The 22,030-nt window shown below is 44.9% G+C and overlaps 1 protein-coding gene and 1 non-coding gene across 2 annotated transcripts in view; both read left to right on the forward strand.

The window, feature by feature from the left end:
* Positions 1–4,418, forward strand: part of LOC126234876 (sialin-like) — a 613,986-nt gene extending 609,568 nt beyond the window's left edge. The window contains exon 12 of the mRNA XM_049943616.1: positions 2,569–4,418. Coding sequence (XP_049799573.1) covers positions 2,569–2,793 — 225 coding nt within the window. The 3' untranslated portion in view covers positions 2,794–4,418. The remainder of the gene's footprint in view (positions 1–2,568) is intronic.
* A 5,178-nt stretch (positions 4,419–9,596) lies between these two features.
* Positions 9,597–9,671, forward strand: Trnat-ugu (transfer RNA threonine (anticodon UGU)). The gene has a single exon. It is a non-coding gene; the product is annotated as a tRNA-Thr (tRNA).
* Positions 9,672–22,030: the final 12,359 nt, after the last annotated feature.

Raw genomic sequence — 22,030 nt, forward strand, 5'->3', positions numbered from 1 at the left:
CGATTACACTAATTTAACGAAAATCAGAAGAAAAAAATTATTATATGTACAGTTGTTGTTGTTACAGTACCATGTTTGGGATGCAACCCCCAACCCTAAAACCTTACAATTATCTAAAGACGTCAACGTTGCAGGCTCTTTAATTAGGTCTGATAGCAATCGAACTGGTCGTGTCACAGATCTCCAGCACTCCTGAAACGATGAGGAATGTTAGCTTTGAAAAACGTTTCTGCAACTAAGCATTTACTTAGTAAATATTGATAAAAACAAATTTAAAGGTGGGAGGAACCGAAGCATAAACAGTGCAATGACATCTGTCTAGCAAAACTGAGACGGACTGCAACAACAGCACATGGATATGAAATGTTTTACGACTTTGCCCATAAATACACTCTGCCCTGAATATTAGGACAAGCTTTATGAAAACAATCTATTACTTGAAGCTAGTAGAATAAAGAACGTAATCTCACAAGTAGGAACACACAATGCATTCACGAACATGGTCGATCATGCTGGTCCAGCTTTATGATGTGTGGAGAGATAATGTTGGATGGATGTACTGACCTTCACATCTTTGAGCACTTTACGCTCTCCAGTCGACGTGATTGCAACACTTTACTCATTCCCCGCGTGCGTCCTTTCAGGGGTGCATTGAGTCCTCACTTCATTATTATGGATGACAATGAGCAGTGGTAACAAAGAACGGCGGTGGACGAAATCTTGAAAGAAGAGGATGTTCGGCGAAGGACTGGCCTGAACGTTCCCCTGGCTTAACTCACTTCGAGAACCTGTGGTATGTGTTGGAGAGACGGATTGGAGGACGTCCATATGCACCAGTGGTTATCCTTCAGTCGTCAAACGTGCTGGTGGAGGAATCGAGCGCCCTTCCGCAAGAACTCCTTACCAGTCTCGTGGTTGGCATGGGAGCACATGGCGAGCATCCACTGACGTCCGTAGTAATCACACACCCTAGTAAGATCCATTTCTCGATGTTTGAAACGTCCAGGGAACCATCATGATTCCCGGTCACTTCATTGTAATTATTGTCTTTGAATAAAATTGTTGTTTCTATTCGTATCCTTGCGTATCTCTTTCAGTTACCTTGTACTGTATTGTAGCAGTTGTTTCTATGTATGGTCCAAGTTTCATCGACCTATGTTGCTTGGCAGTGACACGTCATGCTAAAGTTACTTTTTTCTTTAAGTTTTGCACGCCACTGTAATTTCCTGACTTGACAGATCACAAAAGTTCCATATAAAATTTTTCGTCTCGACTTCCTTTTCACCACTGTTTTACGTGTGAAAATTTATCCTTTACACACTAGAGTCATACGGCAATCTGCTGGCTTGTACACGAAAATAAAAAAAGAAGACTCATGTCATTTTTACGAGAAGACTCAGTTTTTCCAGTCATAATGAAAACTTCGACTGTCCTCGTCCTCAATTAAGCTGATTTAGAGCTTGCACAGTAGTGATGTCGGCAGAAGGTAGTGCTAGGAGGGGCGTTCAATAAGTAAGAAATGGCTCTGAGCACTATGGGACTTAACTTCTGAGGTCATCAGTCCCCTAGAACTTAAAACTACTTAAACCTAACTAACCTAAGAACATCACACACATCCATGCCCGAGACAGGATTCGAACCTGCGACCGTAGCGGTCGCGCGGTTCCAGACTGAAGCGCCTAGAACCGCTCGGCCACACCGGCCGGCCCTCACTACAGAACTTGACGTCTATGTTGGTAGTGCTCATATACTCTTCTATCAGTTGGGGTGGTCCATAAAGAACACAGAAGCTGCTTGCGCATCACAAGGCTGATAAGGAGAATTTTTTGTCGAAAATCGTTACGGGCGATGAAAGATAAGTTCGTCACCTCGAACCGGATACAAATTGGCAATGCGTGGAGTGGCAGCACACCACCTCTCCTCCGAAGAAAAAGTTCAATGCCGCACCTCAGCCGATAAAGCCAAGTGAACGGTCTTCTGGGACTCTGAAGGGGTCATTCTGTTTAATGTCCTCTCTCATGGTGCAGCGATCAACTCTGAAGTGTATTGTGCTGCCCTCAGACAACTGTAGAAACGACTTCAGTGTGTTCGTCATCACAGCAATGTAAACGAATTACTCCTTTTCAGTGACAACGTGAGGCCTCACACAAGTCTGTGCACCCTAGAGGAGCTCATAAAACTTCTCTGGACGTTGCTTGCTCCCTCTTTACATCCCTGATCTCACACCTTCCAGCGTCCATTTGTTTAGCTCAATGAGGGTGCGGAAATCAGTATGTGGATGATGGAAGGCAATTGGCTTAGATACTGACCAATAGCGTTGTACTATGCGAGCATACAGGCCCTCCCAGTGAGGTGGCTTAAGGCCATGGCATTGAAGGGCGATTTTATTGAAAAAGTCGCTTTTGTAGTCGAATGAGTGAGGAATAATACGGTGTACTGGAATCCCGAATAGAGCTAACCTGCTTTCAGAAAAAAAAGAAAATGTGTTGCATTACTTGTTGTACACACCTAGTAGTTTCTGGCCGTGTCGTACTCCGTGAGAACTGACTGTCTGTCTGTTTGCCGCAGCCGCGGACGCTGTCGGAGTGGCGTCCGGTGTTCGGGGTGACGTCTGCCGTGTCGCTGACGAGCTGCGTGGTGTACCTGGCTGCGGGCAGCGGCGAGGTGCAGCCCTGGAACCACGCGCCGGGCGCCGCCGGTCGGCACGACCAGCGCGACCAGGAGCTGCGGCTGCGCCCCGACCGCGACCACGACCAGAACCACGACCACGACCGCGAGGACGAGGCCGCCTGAGCAGCCGCACCGCCTGCTGCCTGCTACTTCACTGCCACCAGCCGCGCACCCGCTGCTGGGCTCAGCGCAATCACTGCCGGCTGTCGCCGACGTTTACAGAATAGCTGACCTCAGAGTACAAGTGCCTTACTCTACTACAGATCCCTATGTAAAACACGCCAACACGGATAAATGCTGAATGTGTGAATTACTAACTTCGTGTTTTTCGAACTAAAATAGATTAAAATTTCTCACGCTGGGAAATCAGAAGGAGCGTTCTTTTATTTGGCAAAATCTTTCTAAAGCCAAAACCGCATAAATATTTCTTCACTTACAACCAGTTTCGAAAGACTTTCCTGTCATGTTCGAGTCTCGAAAAGTTTTTGTTGTTAAACTTCTTCATTTTGAGTTGAAGTTTCACACTCACAAGTTGTTACGTTAATAGATAGAAATGCAACACATTATACAAAGGTTCGTCAAGAATAAAACATTTAAAATGATGAAACACATGGCAATGTGCGCATATGTAGCACACACGGATTATTTTTACTTCGTAAAACTAGCAGTACACAGTAAAATGCGTAGTAGCAGGTAACAATCCTCCGTAAGCGCTACATATGCACATGTGCCATGTGCACAAAATGTTTTTTTTTATTTTAAATATTTTATTTACGCCGAACTTTTGTGTAATGTGCAACATTTTATCCTCTAACACGACAGCTTGGCGTGAGGTTCCAGCTCAAAATGAACACGTTTTATCAAAAAGATTGGTCAGAGCAATGTCTGTCGAAACCTGTTGTTGTAAATAAATAAATATTTACGCTAGCTTGGTTTTAAAAAGTTTTTGCCAAATAAAATAGGCATGGACGTCACCACCTTGAGTTGTGAGGCTTTATTTTTAAACTCACGACGGGTTTCGCGCCAACAAATGCCCGTCATCTGGTGAAGTTAGTCGTGTGATGTCACCCCGAGTGCCGCTAGACCGAGTGGTGTCAGGACGAAATAACCGTCTGCTAATCGGATCGTATGGAACTGCTGTATTTCTTTACGTTGAAACCATTACAAAGCGTCATCATTAGCACTAACACTGGCAACAACAGAGTGAAATGCTGGTTCAAGTCTGTACCTTCCAGCAGCATGGTGTGGTGTAATGAATGAAAAGTGTTAGCGATTTGATAAAATTAGGAGAATGCTAGAACTTAGGTAGTTTAAGTATTTTCAAAATGGACTATGCGAGTAATAATTTTACCATTCAGTAAATCCAGAAGATAGTTTAGTTTCTAGTTTTCTGGTATTTGTTATGGGTTTCTATGTTCTCTTTGAATCTGACAAGTTGACTGTACTCCTTACTTCAATTGTTGTATTGAATGAACATCAAGTTTTCATATTTTGGTATAAATATTGATTGAACTTGAGTTATTATAGTAATTTATAAATTTATATGAATCTATTAAAGAAAGTTTACTACGTTCTTTCTTAATGAGAGAACAGAGATGCCATGCAATTGTGAAATCCAGATGTGCCGATGTTATAAATGGTGTTAATTCAAATTTTAAACATCTTCGGCTTAACATACTGTTTAGTTGTTCCAGCTGGGTATCTCATTTTTTTTATTTTATGAACTGATAATAAATAAAAATTTATATGATTCAGTGTTTCAGTTTCAAAAAATGCTGTAATGGAGCAAGAGACGAGGATAAATAAATCAGTGCTAAAATGCAGTAATACAACTAGAGGTAGGTAACTGTTCAGTTTGTATAGACATAAATCGAAAGATAGAGTGACGTAACTAAAAAAAAAACTACATCTACCCATATATTTGGAATGAAGAGCTATGTGCGAAACCAGACGTAGTAATGTAGCTGAAGAAATGATTCTCCGATAGACGCAAAGTGAAGAAAGACTAAAATAGTGAGAAATTGTACTCTACTGGTGGTCGATATGAGTGCGCCTCTTCTCGTAATACAAGATGAAAAGTCAAGCAGTATATGTAAATGATGCTCATCAGTCCGAAAACTGGTTTGATGAAACTCTTCAGTCTATATCTTCTGGTAAACCTTCCTGGATGTAAGGTCGTGGTCCATGAAACTCTTCAGCTCCTAACGTTTCGTCCAGGGTGCGCTGGACATCTTCAGAGGGGTGTTTCTCCTCCGGTGAGTCTTGCCGACTCGGCAAGACTCACCGGAGGAGAAACACCCCTCTGAAGATGTCCAGCGCACCCTGGACGAAACGTTAGGAGCTGAAGAGTTTCATGGACCACGACCTTACATCCCGGAAGGTTTACCAGAAGATATGTCATCCGGTCGTGAAAGCCTTCATACTATGATCTTCAGTCTATCCTGTGGAACCCTCTTTATCTCCAAATTGCAACTTAATCGTTTTGAACCTATATAGTGCATTCATCTCTATGTCCCCCTCTAAAATTTTTGTCTCCCAAACCTCCCTCCAGTACTAAACTGACGATCCATTGATGTATCAGAAAGTGTGTTATCAACAAATCACTTCTTTCAGTCAAGTTGTGCCAAAAATCCCTCATTTAGTTCAGTGCCTCCCATTGTTTATGTGATCCACCCATCTAATCTTCAGCATTCTTCTGTAGACTTAGATGTCTTTTATAAGTTTGAAGGTTTTCATGGCCGGTGTCATTTTGTACAAAACAATTTTGGCCATTGTAACTGCTGAAACAGCTAAACTGCAGTGAACTGCCCTGGAAAGGACCACAATAAACTGGTCGAAATGTCGGCATAGAACTTCCGCGTGACTGTAGTTTTCCGTAGTTTGCGTCGCCTGGCATGCTGAAGGCAGGTAAAGTGTTTCCGTTTAGTTTGTGCATCATTAAAGATTAACTGTGTCTGGTTACGAATCTCGTACCATTTACTGTAACGGCGTCTAGATAAAGACGTGTCAGATCAGCACATTATTTCATTGACAGATCGTCGAACAACCGAAATAAATCCTTCCTTATGCAATTTCTGCTGTGGATTTGTTACTGCAAACGATAACAGGAAACGTAGTGCACCAGAAATATTGCATGTGGTTTATATCTCTACTGCTTACATTCTGAGAGATACTGCGACATTATTCCCGGCATCAGCTGAGGTAAACTCTACCTGAGAGTCCGTGGCCCACCGAACGTTGGCTGGGGTGAGAAAGCACGCTTCTGACGTTGAGCTAAGTACAGCTATTGACATGGTACACACGTACCGTTTATTTTACATTTTATGCGAGTCTTTTGCCCTTTTGGGCGTTCTGTATTAATGTTGGACCACGCCTCTTTAGGCAGTTTGTAGTTTTAGTGTGTTCCGAAGAAGGCGTGGCTATCCGCGCCGAAACCTAGGTCAACAACCGGTTTCAATTTGCAATCGAGGCGGATTCATTATAATCATTTGAGAAATAAGTTCCCTTACAAAGTTAAATATTAATTTATGCTTAATCAGTACTTTGTTGGTTCATTCGTAGTTTTTATCAGCAGTAGGGACACGTCTAGGTAAACACTGTCAACTTTGTTCAAGAGGCGTCTGCTTTTTTATTTTATTTTACTTTATTTTTTAATTATTGATTTATATGATCTGATATGATTAGGACCATACAGGCCCTCTCTTACTTCGGATCAGGGTTTTACTCATACAATATGCCGTATACCAACCGTCCACGTGAAGGGAACAGCGACCCCTCAGACACTGAAGCATCATGGGTTTGCATAAGTTCAAGGCGTTGCCTCCCCGGACAGCATCGTTCACAACAGGGAGACAGACGACAGACGGCAGGGCAAGCGCCACCAAATGTTCTCCACATCAATGACCTATTTACTATTTCCTCCGTCGTGTCCTCTGTGCAGAACTGGATCCGCACAAATTCCTCCGCACCCCTGCCATGTAGGGCTGCGCAAGCCAACACGTCGGAAGTTCGTTCCACCGAAGGTCGGGGCCAATTCATGTGCCGGTTCTTAGCAGCCCTTCAGTCAGAGCCCGGTCGGAAGCCACCGCAGCGGGATCTACAACTTTCCAGCGATATCCCGAGACGAATCCAGCTACGCCGAACGCTCAACCTCGGTCATTAGAGATTGTCGGTGGTTTAGTCTTCACGTCCAACTACCTTTATTCACTGTGTGTTCCTGGCGTATGTCTGTTGGTGTCTTAAAAGTTGTACTATTTTTTAATAAGAAGAGTCTTCCTCTGTTATTTAATCTCTCTACTGTGGTCGTAATAAACCTCTGTTCTTGTTTAGCTGTTTCTTATTATTGCTTATCAAGCATCTCCCATAGGAGATGTAGCAATGACTACCAGGTATTTGGACCCAGGTGGGCACGTGTGTTTTTTATCTGTTCCTTAGTCTCCCAGATTACGTGATATTCGGTTTCTTTATCATGTTGCTCCATGGCTGAACATCCAGTATGCGAGTCTCTTAACTTGACGCAACAAATGTTGCTCTTTCTGCGGAACATGCAGCAAGTCTTGTAAAAGTTGGCCGACACAGTAGGAAGCCTTACAACAGCGTCCACCGATGTCTTCCAACGCCCTTCTTGTCTGGATCTCACAAGTAAAGGCTTTCGCGGCACGCCTCTGCCCTTTCCCCCTTTTGACAAGAAAGTCGAACCTTGGGCGAACTATGTGGTGCACCTTGAGCAGCATTTTCTGGCGTAGGGTGTCTCAAGCGACGCCCAGTGTAGGGGGTTTCCCTTCGTCCACGTTAGACCAGAAGTTTACCTGGATTAGAACTGCATGCCCTGTCATATGAGGAAGTAAAATTTTTCTTGCAAGAATATTTCTACTCGCAGGTCCACGTTGCTGAAGCGTGGCACAAACTTTTCAGCTGCCATAAGGAACAGGGACAGTCGTGCCGAGAATGGATCACGATGCTCCAAGGTCTTCCTCGGCAATGCCAATTTAGGAGTTTAAATGAAGCCTGTAAACAGTCTTATGCCATGTCACTCGTTTGGGACATGCTCCTGCTACACGCACCCTTCGAGGGGATTCGGACGGACTTATGAAACTGAAAGATACCACGTTGGACTCTTATTTTCAGATCTTTCGAGCATTCGAGCAGTCCATTCATCTCTCAACTGCCATAAAAGATCCTTCTTCTGTCTATGCGGCCCACCCTACCCGCCGCCCGCTATCCCAGCAGCACCCATTCCCGCCGGCCCCTACAGTTGCCATCCTGCGTTAACCGTTTAATCACGCATCCTTGGCACCAGTGGCAGTTTCTCCATGCCAAATATGCCTCTTGTGAGAAGACAAGCTATAAAGCGGATGTCTGCTGGGCCTACACCAAGTTGCACGTGGCCTCAGAGGTGCTTCACGTCCGCATCTTTCTTCCTGTCTGAGATCGACAAACGTCCCTCCAGGCGTTTGTCAATGATCATCCCCTCAAGTTTTAGATGGATACCGGTTATACCACCACGATCATCGAGTGAAAAACCTATCGGCGGTTAGGCTCTCATTCACTGCAACCGTTCTCCCAGCACCTCCGCAGTTACGGCAGTGACATAGTGGCGTTCAAATAACGGTTCACCGAGCGAGGTGGCGCAGTGGTTAGCACACTGGACTCGCATTCGGGAAGACGACGGTTCAATCCCGCCTTCGACCATCCTGACTTAGGTTTTCCGTGATTTCCCTAAATCGCTCCATGCAAATGCCGGTATGGTTCCTTTGAAAGGGCACGGCCGACTTCCTTCTCCGTCCTGCCCGAGACCGATGACCTCGCTGTTTGGTCTCTTCCCCAAACAATCCAATCCAATCCAAAATAACGGTTCACAGCCCTCCTCGAATGTGGACTTACAACATGTAAAGGGTCCCTTCTCGTTGTCGATACCCGAGAGGCGACGGAAATATTAGACCTTCACCCCTTCACCGCTTTGAAACTAGAAGCACAATTTGACCAGCAACGTCCAACCAGGCGTTGACAGTCTTTACTTCCACAGTCTTCACGAGAAATATCATTCAGTGTCTGAGTGTTCTACTACAGGCGTCATGGGATTTGGAGCTTGTATCATCCTCCTCCCACGGCCACGCCCCGCTTTTTGAAGGCTCTGAACGACCCATTTGACCTGAAGGATGAGTTATGGGTGGAGCTGCGACGTTTGCAAGACACCAGTATATTGACAGCTGTTTCCAGTAGTCCGTGGGCAACACTCATCGTACTGGTCGACAAATCGGACGGCTCCCTATGCATGTGCGGTGATCTGAAGAACACGGCTGACACACAATCCATTGTGGATGCGAGCCCTATAGCATAGATGGAGGAGGTTCTTACTCGAATGACTGGGGGAAAGATCTTCGCGAAAATTGACCTCATGGACGCATATATACAGCTGCCTCTGGATCAGGCATCGTTCGAATTGCTGGTAATCAACACACCTTTCGGTCTCTTCAGCTACAACTGCCTTCCCTGTGGAACTGCGGGTGCCCCATCGATATTTGGACCAATGAAATGATAATTAAATAGACACCCTAGCTGCAAGCAGGCGTTGATACACTTCATTGGGGACATGTTGAAAATGTCAGCTAGGGTGTCTATTTAATTATCATTTCATTTCGAGCAAAGCTGCATGGTCATCGACGGTAACTGTTCTTTCGGGAACAGATACTACCGTCATATATAGTTAAAAATATGGGTTCCCGGCCTTTGACCTTCTTGTGCGAACGCACACGCTATGCCCGAACTCGTACGGGACTTGGTAGATTAATCTGCCACGAGTAATGAGTATGATGGGCAAACATCTATTAGGCGCACTACGAATGTAGTGTTGTGGACATGTTGGGAATGTGGATCTCACGGGGAGCGTGCAAGGGATAAGTCCCTGCAGACGCACTATCCTCTGTGCCCGCGGTGGCTCAGATGGATAGAGCGTCTGCCATGTAAGCAGGAGATCCCGGGTTCGAGTCCCGGTCGGGGCACACATTTTCAACATGTCCCCAATGAAGTGTATCAACGCCTGCTTGCAGCTAGGGTGTCTATTTAATTATCATTTCATTTCGAGCAAAGCTGCATGGTCATCGACGGTAACTGTTCTTTCGGGAACAGATACTACCGTCATATATAGTTATATATTTGGACCACCTTACGTCTTAAGTTCCGGGCGCAGCCAACTACCTAGATCATATCATTGTTGTGCGACGGTCCGCACAAGACTTGGCTGATAACGAAGACGCTCTTTTCTCGGTCCTCCGTGCTGTAAACCTTCATTGTAATTTAGAGAAGTGCCAATTTTCCGTTAATCAGCTGGAATATCTGATACACATCCTCAGCGCCTCAGGAATCCGGCTGGCGCCGCAATATGTCCAGGCTACGCCAGATTTACTGACATGGACGTATGTCAAGCGATTTCAATCCATATTAGGCCACCTGAATTACTGTCATAAGTTCATTCCCGACGCAGGGGCTAGATAGAGGCGCAAAGACTGCCAGTTACAGCACAAGCAGGGTATAGGGCAGGAAGGTGGGGAGGTGCGGAGGAGGAAAGGTGATAAGCAAGGATGGGAAAGAAAGACAGACGGGTGTGTCGATAGAGAGCGGCACACAATGAAGGTGAGGGGTCGTAAATAGGGAAAAGGTGATAAAGAGCGGGTGGAAACTGTTGGGTGAAGGCTGTGGGGACTGTGTGTTACCTACTGTCCCCACATCCTCCACCCAACAATTTCCACCCCTTTGCTGCTCAGCTGCACCGTCTCTTAAGCAAGAACGTGGCGTGGACTTGAGACACTACTTGCGAGCGCACATACCAGGCCGTTAAGTGGGCATTGGTTCAGCCAACCGTCTAATGGCTTACGATCCGTCACTTCCTATGGTCATTGTGGTGGACCCATCTGGTCTCGCATATAGTCGATGGGGTGGATCGACTGGTCGCTGTCATTTCAAAGAGAGTGACATCGGCTCAATGCAACTATGAACAAACAGAAAAAGAAGCCTTGGTCATTGTCTATACATTAAAAAATTCCATGACTTTATTTATGGTAGTTATTTTATCCTGCTGACCGACCACAAACCATTGCGGCAACTATTTCGCGCCGATCCAACATCTTCACAAAACTGGCTCATCGTCTTCTATGATGGGCTCCGTTTCTCACCAGTTTATTCCTTCAAGTTTCAGTAGCATTCTACGACCCCCAGCCAACGCCGAATTACTTTCGTGGTTGTCGGTGGGTCATGACTCCTCCTTTGATTGTGAACCGGAAGTCTGCGACCCCTTACATTCTGCAGACGATGCAGCTATCGTCTTGCTTCCTATTGATGCTAAGGTCGTGGCCCAGCGCTCTGCAGAAGACCCAGTTCTTCGTGAACTTCTCCTTCTGGTCCAGCGGGGATGGACATTGCATCTCTGGCTGATAGTCACCCCAGACTTTCTAGGTTATTGACATGACTGGCATGAATTGTCTACCCTCAATGGTGTATTGTTGCTTCTGGAAGGAAAATGCCGGACTCGAGTGGTCATCTCGTCCTCTCTTCAAAGCCAAGCTTTACTGATACTTTACTGATAAAACGCCTAACATGGCAACAAGTATATCGGAAAAGGACAGATAGTGACGTTGCTGCCTTGGTGGCCACCTGCCCATCTGGCCAAAGTGAACAGGCAGCCCCACCGATTCGCTATTTTCCCCGCCCAGAGACATCGACACCATGATCATGACCATTTGCACTTCACAGGCCCCTTTCCCGGCAATTCATGGTTCATCGTGGTCGATACCAGACCTGGTTTTCAATATATCTCCTGGATGTCTTCTATATCATCTCAGCATGTGGTTTCAAGCCTTGACCCATATCTTCGCTACTGAAGAGCTACTAGCAACAATAGTCACAGACTGTGGGCCTCAGTTTACGTCTGCTGAGTTCACATCTTTCTGCACATCCAGTGGAATTCCTCTTGTCCATACAGTGGCTTTCCACCTGGTTATAAAAAAATGGCTCTGAGCACTATGGGACTTAACATCTGAGGTCATCAGTCCCCCAGAACTACTTAAACATAAGTAACCTAAGGACATCACACACATCCATGCCCGAGGCAGGATTCAAACCTGCGACCGTAGCGGTCTCGCGGTTCCGGACTGAAGCGCCTAGAACCGCTCACCCACACCGGCCGGCTTTCCACTTGGTGTCCAAAGGTCTGGCGGAGCGGTTAGTTGACACATTTAAAGATCAGCTATTGAAGCTTCCCATCAACAGTCTGTGGACGATGCAGGTCCAGCTAAACGATTCCAGGGACGGCCGCAGTCATCACTTCTCTAGTCACTATCGAGGGGTTTCATCGCTTTTCCATCCGTGGTGATGTTTGGGTCCTGACGTTCTTCTAACAAGGCTGCCATTTGACTCCAGCAGTACTAATGCTGCTGTTGATATGAGCAATAGTCGAAGTACAGCTACCGGATCGTTAGTTCTGCCGCAAACATCTGAACTAAGTCCACCCCAGGAAACTGCCGTTGGAAGCTGACACAGACTCTGTACCTTTCCTTATTCAAGCGAGACGCCATTGCTGAGGCACCACCTCCAACGGCCCTTCATCTTCCCCTGTGGAGGGTAGTCTTCAAGCACCCACACCCAGGCCAACAAAAAAATGGTTCAAATGGCTCTGAGCACTATGGGACTCAACTGCTGAGGTCATTAGTCCCCTAGAACTTAGAACTAGTTAAACCTAACTAACCTAAGGACATCACAAACATCCATGCCCAAGGCAGGATTCGAACCTGCGACCGTAGCGGTCTTGCGGTTCCAGACTGCAGCGCCTTTAACCGCACGGCCACTTCGGCCGGCCCAGGCCAACAACAATGGACTTCAACCAGAGTGCACAGGACCCATATCCGCTTGGGGTCTCTACTGACGCCATGGATATCGACCATGACGGCAAAATCAACTACTGTTTCTCATCCTCTTGTGGGGGAGCAATACCATTTACCCACCGTTTATCTAAAGGGATCGGCAACCCGTCAGAAACTAAAGCAGCATGAGGTCGCATATGTTCAAGGCGTTGACAGACGACAGGATAAGCGCCACCAGAGGTTCTGAGTAGCAACAACCTACTTCTTCGTCTTGTCTTGAGTGCGAAACTAGGTTGGCGCAAATTCCTCCACACGCCGGCTATAAAGTGCGGTGGAAGCCAACATGTACGGAGTTCGCTCCACTGAAGCTCTAGGCCAATTCATCTGCTGCTCTTAGCAGCCCATCAGTCAGAGCCCGGTCTGAAGCCACTGCAGCGAGACCTGCAACTTTTCAGCGACGTCCCAAGATGTACCTGTCGGCCAACTACGCGTACGTTCAGTCTCCGTCGTTAGGGACTGTTGGTGGCTTAGTCTTCACGCACAACTATCTTTATTCACTGTGTGTTCCAGGTGTACGACTGTTAGTGTCTGAGAATTTGTATTAGTTTTTGTTGAGAAGACTTTTCCTCTGTTATTAAGTGTCTCTACTGGCTTCGTAACAAACCTTTGTTCTTGTTTACGTGTGTCTTATTAATTCGTATCAAGCATCTCCCCGTGGGAGATATAACGCAGTATTTTTACGTCATACTTACCTAATAAATAACAATTTTGATATGACAATAAGTAGTTTACAGCACTTTGTTGTACAAATTAAACTTAATTAAGGATTCGCCTAAGATAGTTCGTCCCAGCTGATTACTCAGTGTTGCCTGGCTATACAGGGTGAGTCACCTAACATTACCACTGGATATATTTCGTAAACCACATCAAATACTCACGAACCGATTCCACAGACCGAACGTGAGGAGAGGGTCTAGTGTAATTGTTTAATACAAACCATACAAAAATGCACGGAAGTATGTTTTCTAACACAAACCTACGTTTTATTAAATGGAACCACGTTAGTTTTGGTAGCACATCTGAACATATAAACAAATAAGTAATCAGTGCCGTTTGTTGCATTGTAAAATGTTAATTACATCCGGAGATATTGTAACCTAAAGTTGACGCTTGAAACCTCCAACGTTCAGTTGCGTGTTGTAACAAACACGGGCCACGGTCGGCGAGCAGCATCTGCAGGGACATATTTCCGATGATGCCCGTGTTTACGAGTGTGGCTGTAGTGCACTGTTGTGGTTTGGTCTAGCTGTCGCAGTGTCCGCATATAGCGCTTGCTGCTATTGTTATTCTGCATTCGTCTCCGCACGCAGACCAACTCTAGTACACCGTGTTACCAGACATCTGTGATAGTGTAGTGTTGTAGGAACTGTGACCATGGTGTATTCGAACTCTGAAAGGCGGAGATGATACTCATCTATGGCGAGTGTCGTCGAAATGCAGCTGAAGCCTGCAGGGTGTATGCAGAACGGTACCCGGACAGAGAGCATCCAACGTGCCGCACATTGCAAAACATCTACCGCCAACTCTATGCAACAGGTATGGTAGTAGCACGCAAACGGGTCCATAACAGGCCCGTCACAGGAGAAGCGGGTGCAGTTGGTGTGTTAGCTGCTGTTGCCATGAACCCACACATGAGTACACGGGACATTGCGAGAGCCGGTGGACTGAGTCAAAGTAGTGTCATGCGCATACTGCATCGTCACCGCTTTCACCCGTTTCATGTGTCGCTACATCAGCAATTACATGGTGATGACTTTAATCATCGAGTGCAATTCTGTCAATGGGCATTAACAGAGAATGCGTTGCAGTTCTACCTGTTTACCGATGAAGCGGGTTTCACAAACCACGGGGCAGTGAATCTACGGAACATGCATTACTGGTCCGCGGACAATCCTCGCTGGCTCAGACAGGTAGAACGACAGCGACCGTGGACTGTAAATGTATGGTGCGGAATCATTGGCGACCACCTCATTGGTCGTCACTTCATTGCAGGGGCCCAAACAGCTGCAACATACATCGCGTTTCTACAGAATGATCTGCCAACGTTGCTCGAAAATGTCCCACTGGAAACGCGTCGACGTATGTGGTATCAGCATGATGGTGCACCTGCACATTCCGCAATTAACACTAGGCTGGCCCTTGACAGGATGTTCGACGGGCGTTTCATAGGACATGGAGGACGCATAAATTGGCCAGCCCATTCTCCTGGTCTTACACCTCTGGACTTCTTTCTGTGGGGTACGTTAAAGGAGAATGTGTACCGTGATGCGCCTACAACCCCAGAGGATATGAAACAATGTATTGTGGCAGCCTGCGGCGACATTACACCAGATGTATTGCGGCGTGTACGACATTCATTACACCAGAGATTGCAATTGTGTGCAGCAAATGATGGCCACCACATTGAACATCTATTGGCCTGACATGTCGGGACACACTCTACTCCACTCCGTAATTGAAAACGGAAACCACGTGTGTACGTGTACCTCACCCCTCATGGTAATGTACAGTCGTGGACAAAACGAGCGAGACCCCTCTCCTTTTCGTTATGCTGATCCGCACAGCTTCGAAGTCTGCTACACAGCATAACAGGCTAGGCGACGAAGTGCTACCAACATACTATACACAGGCGTGAAACTGAAAAACTATCCGAACTTTGTCAGATTGTTTTCAGTCCCGTCTAAGACTATATTAACGCTGATCAGTGTGTTAAACATAACACGTAAATATAAAATATAAATCAAAGAAGAAACGCCAATTAGTATGAACTGTACTAATTAAAATGAATTCCAGCTCATCGAGATAACATAACTGTTTTAGTAAGACAAAATACCCCACATCGTTACGAATTAGCAAAATATTACTCGCACACGGCCACGAAACGGTCTGTGTCATCGTTCAGACCAGTCACACTGGATTACCGTTGCTGAACTACCATGAAAGTGTACAAATTTAGCTAAGCGTGAAGATTCATAACGAAATTCTGTTAATGGTGCAAAGGGTTTCAGCGGGTGCGGTGGCCGAGCGGTTCTAGGCGCTTCAGCCACGAACAGCGCGGCTGCTTCAGTCACAGGTTGGAATCCTACCTCAGGCATGCATGTGTGTGAGGCCCTTAGCTTAGGTAGGTTTAAGTAGTTCTAGGTCTAGGGGACTGATGACCTAAGTAGTTTGGTCGCATAGTTCCAATTTTTTGCCCTGTCGCGTAAATTTCCTTTACATAAACGGTCGTATCTTTAGATTGCGTTGACATAGGAGCTCACTTTTTTACACCACCAAGGGACCGTATACCGCAGGAAGTGCGACACATTTCCGCTTATTATATCTGCCCGTACTCGAGGTAAACGGGTTTCAAGGGTTGGGTAGACAGATAGACGGCCAAGAAAGTGAGACTAGTAGGGTTCCATTTTTACCGATTTAGGTGACGAAATCCTAAAACGAAAATAGCTACGACAGTTACTGAAGACGAGGGCCGCATGAATAATTCGCCCTTCTCTTTATTCGAAATGTTCCAGTTGCAGTTGATACATCAGCATATTAATCGTAGCTACGCTTTCAATCCAAATCACCTTTATAGGAATGCAAATAAAATCCATTTGCCTATACACGTGGTAATTCAGATCCCAGTATTAATGCCACCACGTTTTAGAAGTGAGAGTATCCTCATTGCTAGCTAGATTAAGAAACACTTCGGCTAATGAACGTTTTCTGGCTGTGGTGAGTCTAATGGAGAATTCGAAACATTGTAGAATATATTTGGCAGCTATGTCGCCGTTTATTTCCTGGGGTGGTGCAGAATTATCCTACTAAATTTACTCGCTAATAACAGTATTTTGTTATTTCGACAAACATCCCGAATGATCGTCACATAAGCGGTGACATAAAGGTAAAAAATTCATTTTTTTTAGTCCAAAAAGCTCTATGCGACAGAAAGTACAGATTATTTTGTCATTTTCATCGCGAAATTGCCGGCTTATTCGTGTGTGGGGTAATAATAGAGGGCTCTTTGCCTGGGTTGTCTGCTGGTGTAGTGAAAGGTATTGGCTACTGCAAGGGACGTCTGGTTCAAAATTGTTAAGGCTTTCGTGGCCACTTGTTGACAAACTGCCTATTGGCTTCTGTCTCGGGTTCTTCGGCCGACGTTCATCTAATGATTTTTCTGACGTTTCGCCAGCACGAGTGGCTGGCATTGTCAAACTGAAGTTCTGGCTGTAGAGAAGCACTATCACACGCGCTTGTTCAGAGAAGCTGTAGAAATCCAAAAACACGCGAACAGTTTCAACAAGAAAGAGGAAAGCCTTAAGGTAAACGGATCCTGGCTTCCCGTACTGCAGCGAACGACCGTCGCAGGTAGCAAGAGGAGAACCGCACCGGAAATGACCGCGGAGAAGCCCTCGGACGTTGCCGCGCCAGGTACATATAGTCTGCGGCCGCGAGCTCGCCTCCAGTTCACCACCGGCAATGGAGGGTGAAGCTTTGACAATGCCAGCCACTCGTGCTGGCGAAACGTCAGAAAAATCATTAGATGAACGTCGGCCGAAGAACCCGAGACAGAAGCCAATAGGCAGTTTGTGGACGTCTGGTTGTTTTCGGTTCTAATCTCGATGGAGGCAGATAGACTATCAGTAAAACCATTTTAAGAAATTCTCGCGCCCCAAATGCGTTTTATTGCTACCTTTATTCTGAACCAGAGTCTTATGGATGTCAATATGAAACTCTTGTAGAATTTCATACTTGTTACTGCCCACTTTTTCCGCTTCTGTCGATAACTGAAGTGACTTAAGTGTGGCAACGAATGATTTTTGACAGAATTTCGTTATGTATCTTCAAGCTTTGCTAAATTTGCACACTTTCATGGTAGTTCAGCAACGGTAATCCAGTGTGACTGGTCTGAACGATGACACAGACCGTTTCGTGGCCGAATGCGAGTAATGTTTTGCTAATTCGTAACGATGTGGGGTACTTTGTCTTACTAAAACAGTTATGTTATCTCGATAAGCTGGAATTCATTTTTATTAGTACAGTTCATACTAATTAGCGTTTCTTCTTTGATTTATACTTTATATTTACGTGTTATGTTTAACACACTAATCAGTGTTAATATAGTCTTACACGGGATTGAAAATAGTCTGACAAAGTTCGGATGGTTTTTCAATTTCACGCCTGTGCATAGTATGTTGGTAGCACTTCGTCGCCTAGCCTGTTATGCTGTGTAGCAGACTTCGAAGCTGTGCGGATCAGCATAACGAAAAGGCGAGGGGTCTCGCTCGTTTTGTCCACGACTGTACATGTGCGTCAGTGAAAAAGACCAATAAAAAGGTGTTAGCATGTGGACGTAATGTGCTGTTCCAGTCTCTTCTGTACCTAAGGTCCATCACCGTTCCCTTTGGATCCCTACGTAATTAGGTGCTCTCCGATACACACGATCGAACAGCGGAGGAGTGGTACTCAAGTGTCAACTTTAGGTTACAATATCTCCGGATGTAATTAACATTTTACAATGCAACAAACGGCACTGATTACGTATTTGTTTACATGTTCAGATGTGCTAACAAAACTAACGGGGTTCCATTTAAAAAGACGTAGGTTTGTGTTAAAAAACATATTTCCGTGAATTTTTTTAATGGTTTGTATTAACCAATTACAGAAGCCCCACTCCTCACTTTCGGTCTGTGGAATCGATTCGTCAGTATTTGATGTGGTTTACGAAATATATCCAGCGGTAATGTTAGGTGACTCACCCTGTATATTTATCCCACTCCTGGCTTAAACCATATATTCCTTCACATCTTCTCTCTCTCTAGCTCCTCCACACCCCACTCTCTCTCTGTGCATTTCCTCCTGCTTCCGTCTCTGTCAGTCTGGTCCTGCCCCCTCTGTCCACGTGATCCTTCCTCCTCTGTTCACCTCCTCCTTCCTCTCTCTTCCTCAGTCTCTTCCTGCATCTTTCTCTGTCCATTTTCTTCACCCACTCTCTCTGCCTATCTCTTGCTCTCCCTGACTCTATCCATGTCCTCCTTTTCTTTTATTCTGTCCATATCCTTCGCTCCCCTCTCTCTATTTGTTTCCCCCTAGCTTACCTCTGCGCTTCTCCTCTTCATTTCTATGCCTATCTCCTCCTTCCTCCCTAGCTGTCTGCCCATCTCCTCTTCCCCATTTTCTCTCCAGCTATCACACTCTCTCCAGTAGGAGACTGGTGGTTCCTACACCTACAGTATTTCTTTCCAAATTGTAACATGTATGTGTATCAAATTTAATTGAAATTATTCCAGGGTTTCAGGATGACGTTTACCCATCGATTTTCCTGTATATGAACATGTCGAGTATATTTCACACATACGTAACATATTTAACACGTATTTTTACACAGATTTCACCTGTATGTTTAGCAAATTCGGCCCTCAAGTTTCATTTTCACGTACTGAGTATTTATGACGCCGTATCTCTTGAATTATGTATCGAACAATGACATAATTTTACAGGTACAGCCAGTGTCATATGTGTCTACTGTCTGCGAAATCTGTGGCGAATAGAGTTAGTAGTAAAGAAGTAATAAATTAAATGGTTATGGACGATATATCAGTTTTTCATGCGTCCCTGTATTTGACGTCATATATCCTGAACTATGACTCGTACAGTAATATATTTTTGTAGGTACATTCAGCGATAGATGTGAATACTGTCTACGGAAATTGTTCCGAATAGAATTAGTAGCAATGGAGTAATGAATTTAAATACCCTGCACCGTGCGACAGTTTTTCACGCATCTCACGGTTTATGACGCCGTATCTTCTGAACCAAGTGTCGTACAATAGTGTAATTTGTCTGGTACATTCAGTGGTACTCGTGAATATTGTCTGCACAATGAGTCACGAATACAGTCAATAACAAAGAAGTAATAAGTTAGAACGCCGAGCTTCACGTGGCCGTTTTACGGTATGAACGGCGAAACTGTAGTAAGTGATAAAATTTGTATGGGGGCAGTCAACGAGAAAAAGTTCCGTAAAAGTTTTAAATTATGTGTAAAGTCTGTTGAAAGTCTCTAAGTGCTCTCATTCTCACATACTGGATAACTGAAGTATGGGTATTTTCGCGTCTAGGGCTACGCTGCTCTCTCACCCCCACCCCTTTGATTGTTGGATGTTTCTTACAACCACAGTGATTCTTCCCAGACAGTACAAGATATATGTCCCTATTGTCTTGTCAATACAACGTAGGAGTAAAGCATAAGTGAAATAAGGAAGAATGAATTTTCTGATCGTTCTATCTATGTCCGGATCACACTGGATTTTGAAACGATGCAGCGGAAATTCCATCGTTGCTTGCCCTTGTTTCAAAATAGTCTATTTTGTTCTCCACAAACCTGGAACATTCGGCGTGATAGGCTCAACTGTCCGCAGAATCGGAAATATTTTCTTTTGCGTTCTAGTGATACTCTGGGGCCGTCATGATATTATTAGCCAAGAAGAACTCTAGAATTTATTTAATTTATCAAAAAATGGATGAGCTGTTATTTTTTAAACTTCATATTTAGAAAGAACTCAAATTTTATAGGTAATTATCTCAATTATTACCACAATTTTAATAAATCTGGAAAATTCATACAACTGTATGTATGGTTTGTATGCAGTGCAAAATGCATCGAAGAATCTCTCTCACTTATGAAGAAAAGTGTACCTGTAGCAACAGGTGAAAAAATGATGAAATTTCACATGAAAAAAAAATTATTTTGTTATGTCTTGGAACTTCCACTGCTATGAGTCTGAATCCTGAATCCTTCCTGGTCATGCTCACGAAGTTTTATGAATTTATTTTTAAAAGTATAGACAATGGAAATTAAAATGTCCTGTGGTGCCGTTCATGCTCGAAGACGGACCGTTTGACGTCCTATCCCCTCTTAATATAACTTAATTCCAATTCCAGGACATTTGCTTTGTGAAGGAAACTTAGAGCTTCCACACAGTTTCTAACGACATAGTCATGAACTTCCTTTCTATCGATAACACTCTCAGCGTTGATATTCAACAAAAAATAATCCTAAATCCAAAAGACGTTGATTTGGAGACCAAAATATGCCACTCAACGTACGATTAAAACGTGCCGAAACCTTCCTCACAAGTAGCCGGTGTTTATAATTAAAGTACAGCTACTCACTGAGGTCCAACGTGGGCTGCAATTATTACTGTATGGCAGCGGAACCTCTTAGATATAGTGATGCGTTAATACGAAACCGGTTTACGCTGGAAAAAAAAAATTGGTTCCAGGTGTAAATCTGACGCTGTGAATGCACGAAGGATGTATAGAAATGTTTCCATAAGTAATGATTTAGGAACGGTATATGGGCAGAAAAGGTCAAACAACTGAGAAAGCATAAAGTTGAATTTATTATTAACCGCCGCTTACACAATTTGCTCAATATGAGCACGGGAGACGGAGACGAGAGGCTTCAGCCGTAAAAAGATGTTATCAACAGCTCCTCACAGCAGTTCCAGTGGAATCGGAGCAACCTCTTCGTGCATACTGGCCTTCGGACCGAACGTGTTCCAGGCCACGCGTTATTTCAGATGTACCCAGAACCAAAAGTAATTTGGATTCAGATCATGTGATCTTGCAGGCCATGCATCTCGGAAAACTCTGGAGATAAAAAGTTCGTGGAAGGTTGCATTAAGCACTTCTTTCACTGGGCGACCGAAATGAGATGGGGATCTCGCACGAAGACAGTGGGCTCCACACGGCGGAGCTCTTCCAAAGCAGAGATCTCGGTAACTTGTAGACGTCACGGCACACCTGACCGACCCTCTGGGTGTATTCTCCTCAAGGAAGAATAGACCGAGAATAAAGGTGCTTATGAATTCAAAGCACACACTCACATACGTGCAATAGCTCTTCATGCACGACACGCGGTTTTTTACAGTACCCCAAATTCTGTGCATTCACTGTACTCTGTAGTGTAGAATATGCGAAGACGCTCCATGTAATATTGCCCAGCCACATATCACTACCTATGATCACTCCTAGGAAACGAAGAGCAAATTCAGGAAGTTGCTGCGAATCACGAGGTTTCAGTTGCTGCACCAACTGGATCTCGTGCGCTTACCAGTGTAAAATAGACCGCAAAACTTCCCGCACTGTTGACAATGGGATGTACAATTTTCGTGACACTGCACGAGCAGTAGCATCTACCCGCGGCACTTGTAGCCTAGTCATTTACACAAACGGCATCACTAACTTCCACGTGATAGGGCGCCTTCCTCTTCCTGGTACCATACCTAGTTCACCCATCTTTTCGAATTTCATCAGCATTTTCTTTACGCCATTTAATGACATGCAGCAATTGCTGCCGTTCACAGAAAACAGTTTCACTAACAGCGCACGGTCTTTCTTCTCGATAACCCAACTGTTCGCCGACAATGTGGCTTGTCAAATGATAGCGTGGATGTCATACCATC

The sequence above is a fragment of the Schistocerca nitens genome, chromosome 2, assembly GCF_023898315.1.
Source record: "Schistocerca nitens isolate TAMUIC-IGC-003100 chromosome 2, iqSchNite1.1, whole genome shotgun sequence".
NCBI classification, from domain to species: domain Eukaryota; kingdom Metazoa; phylum Arthropoda; class Insecta; order Orthoptera; family Acrididae; genus Schistocerca; species Schistocerca nitens.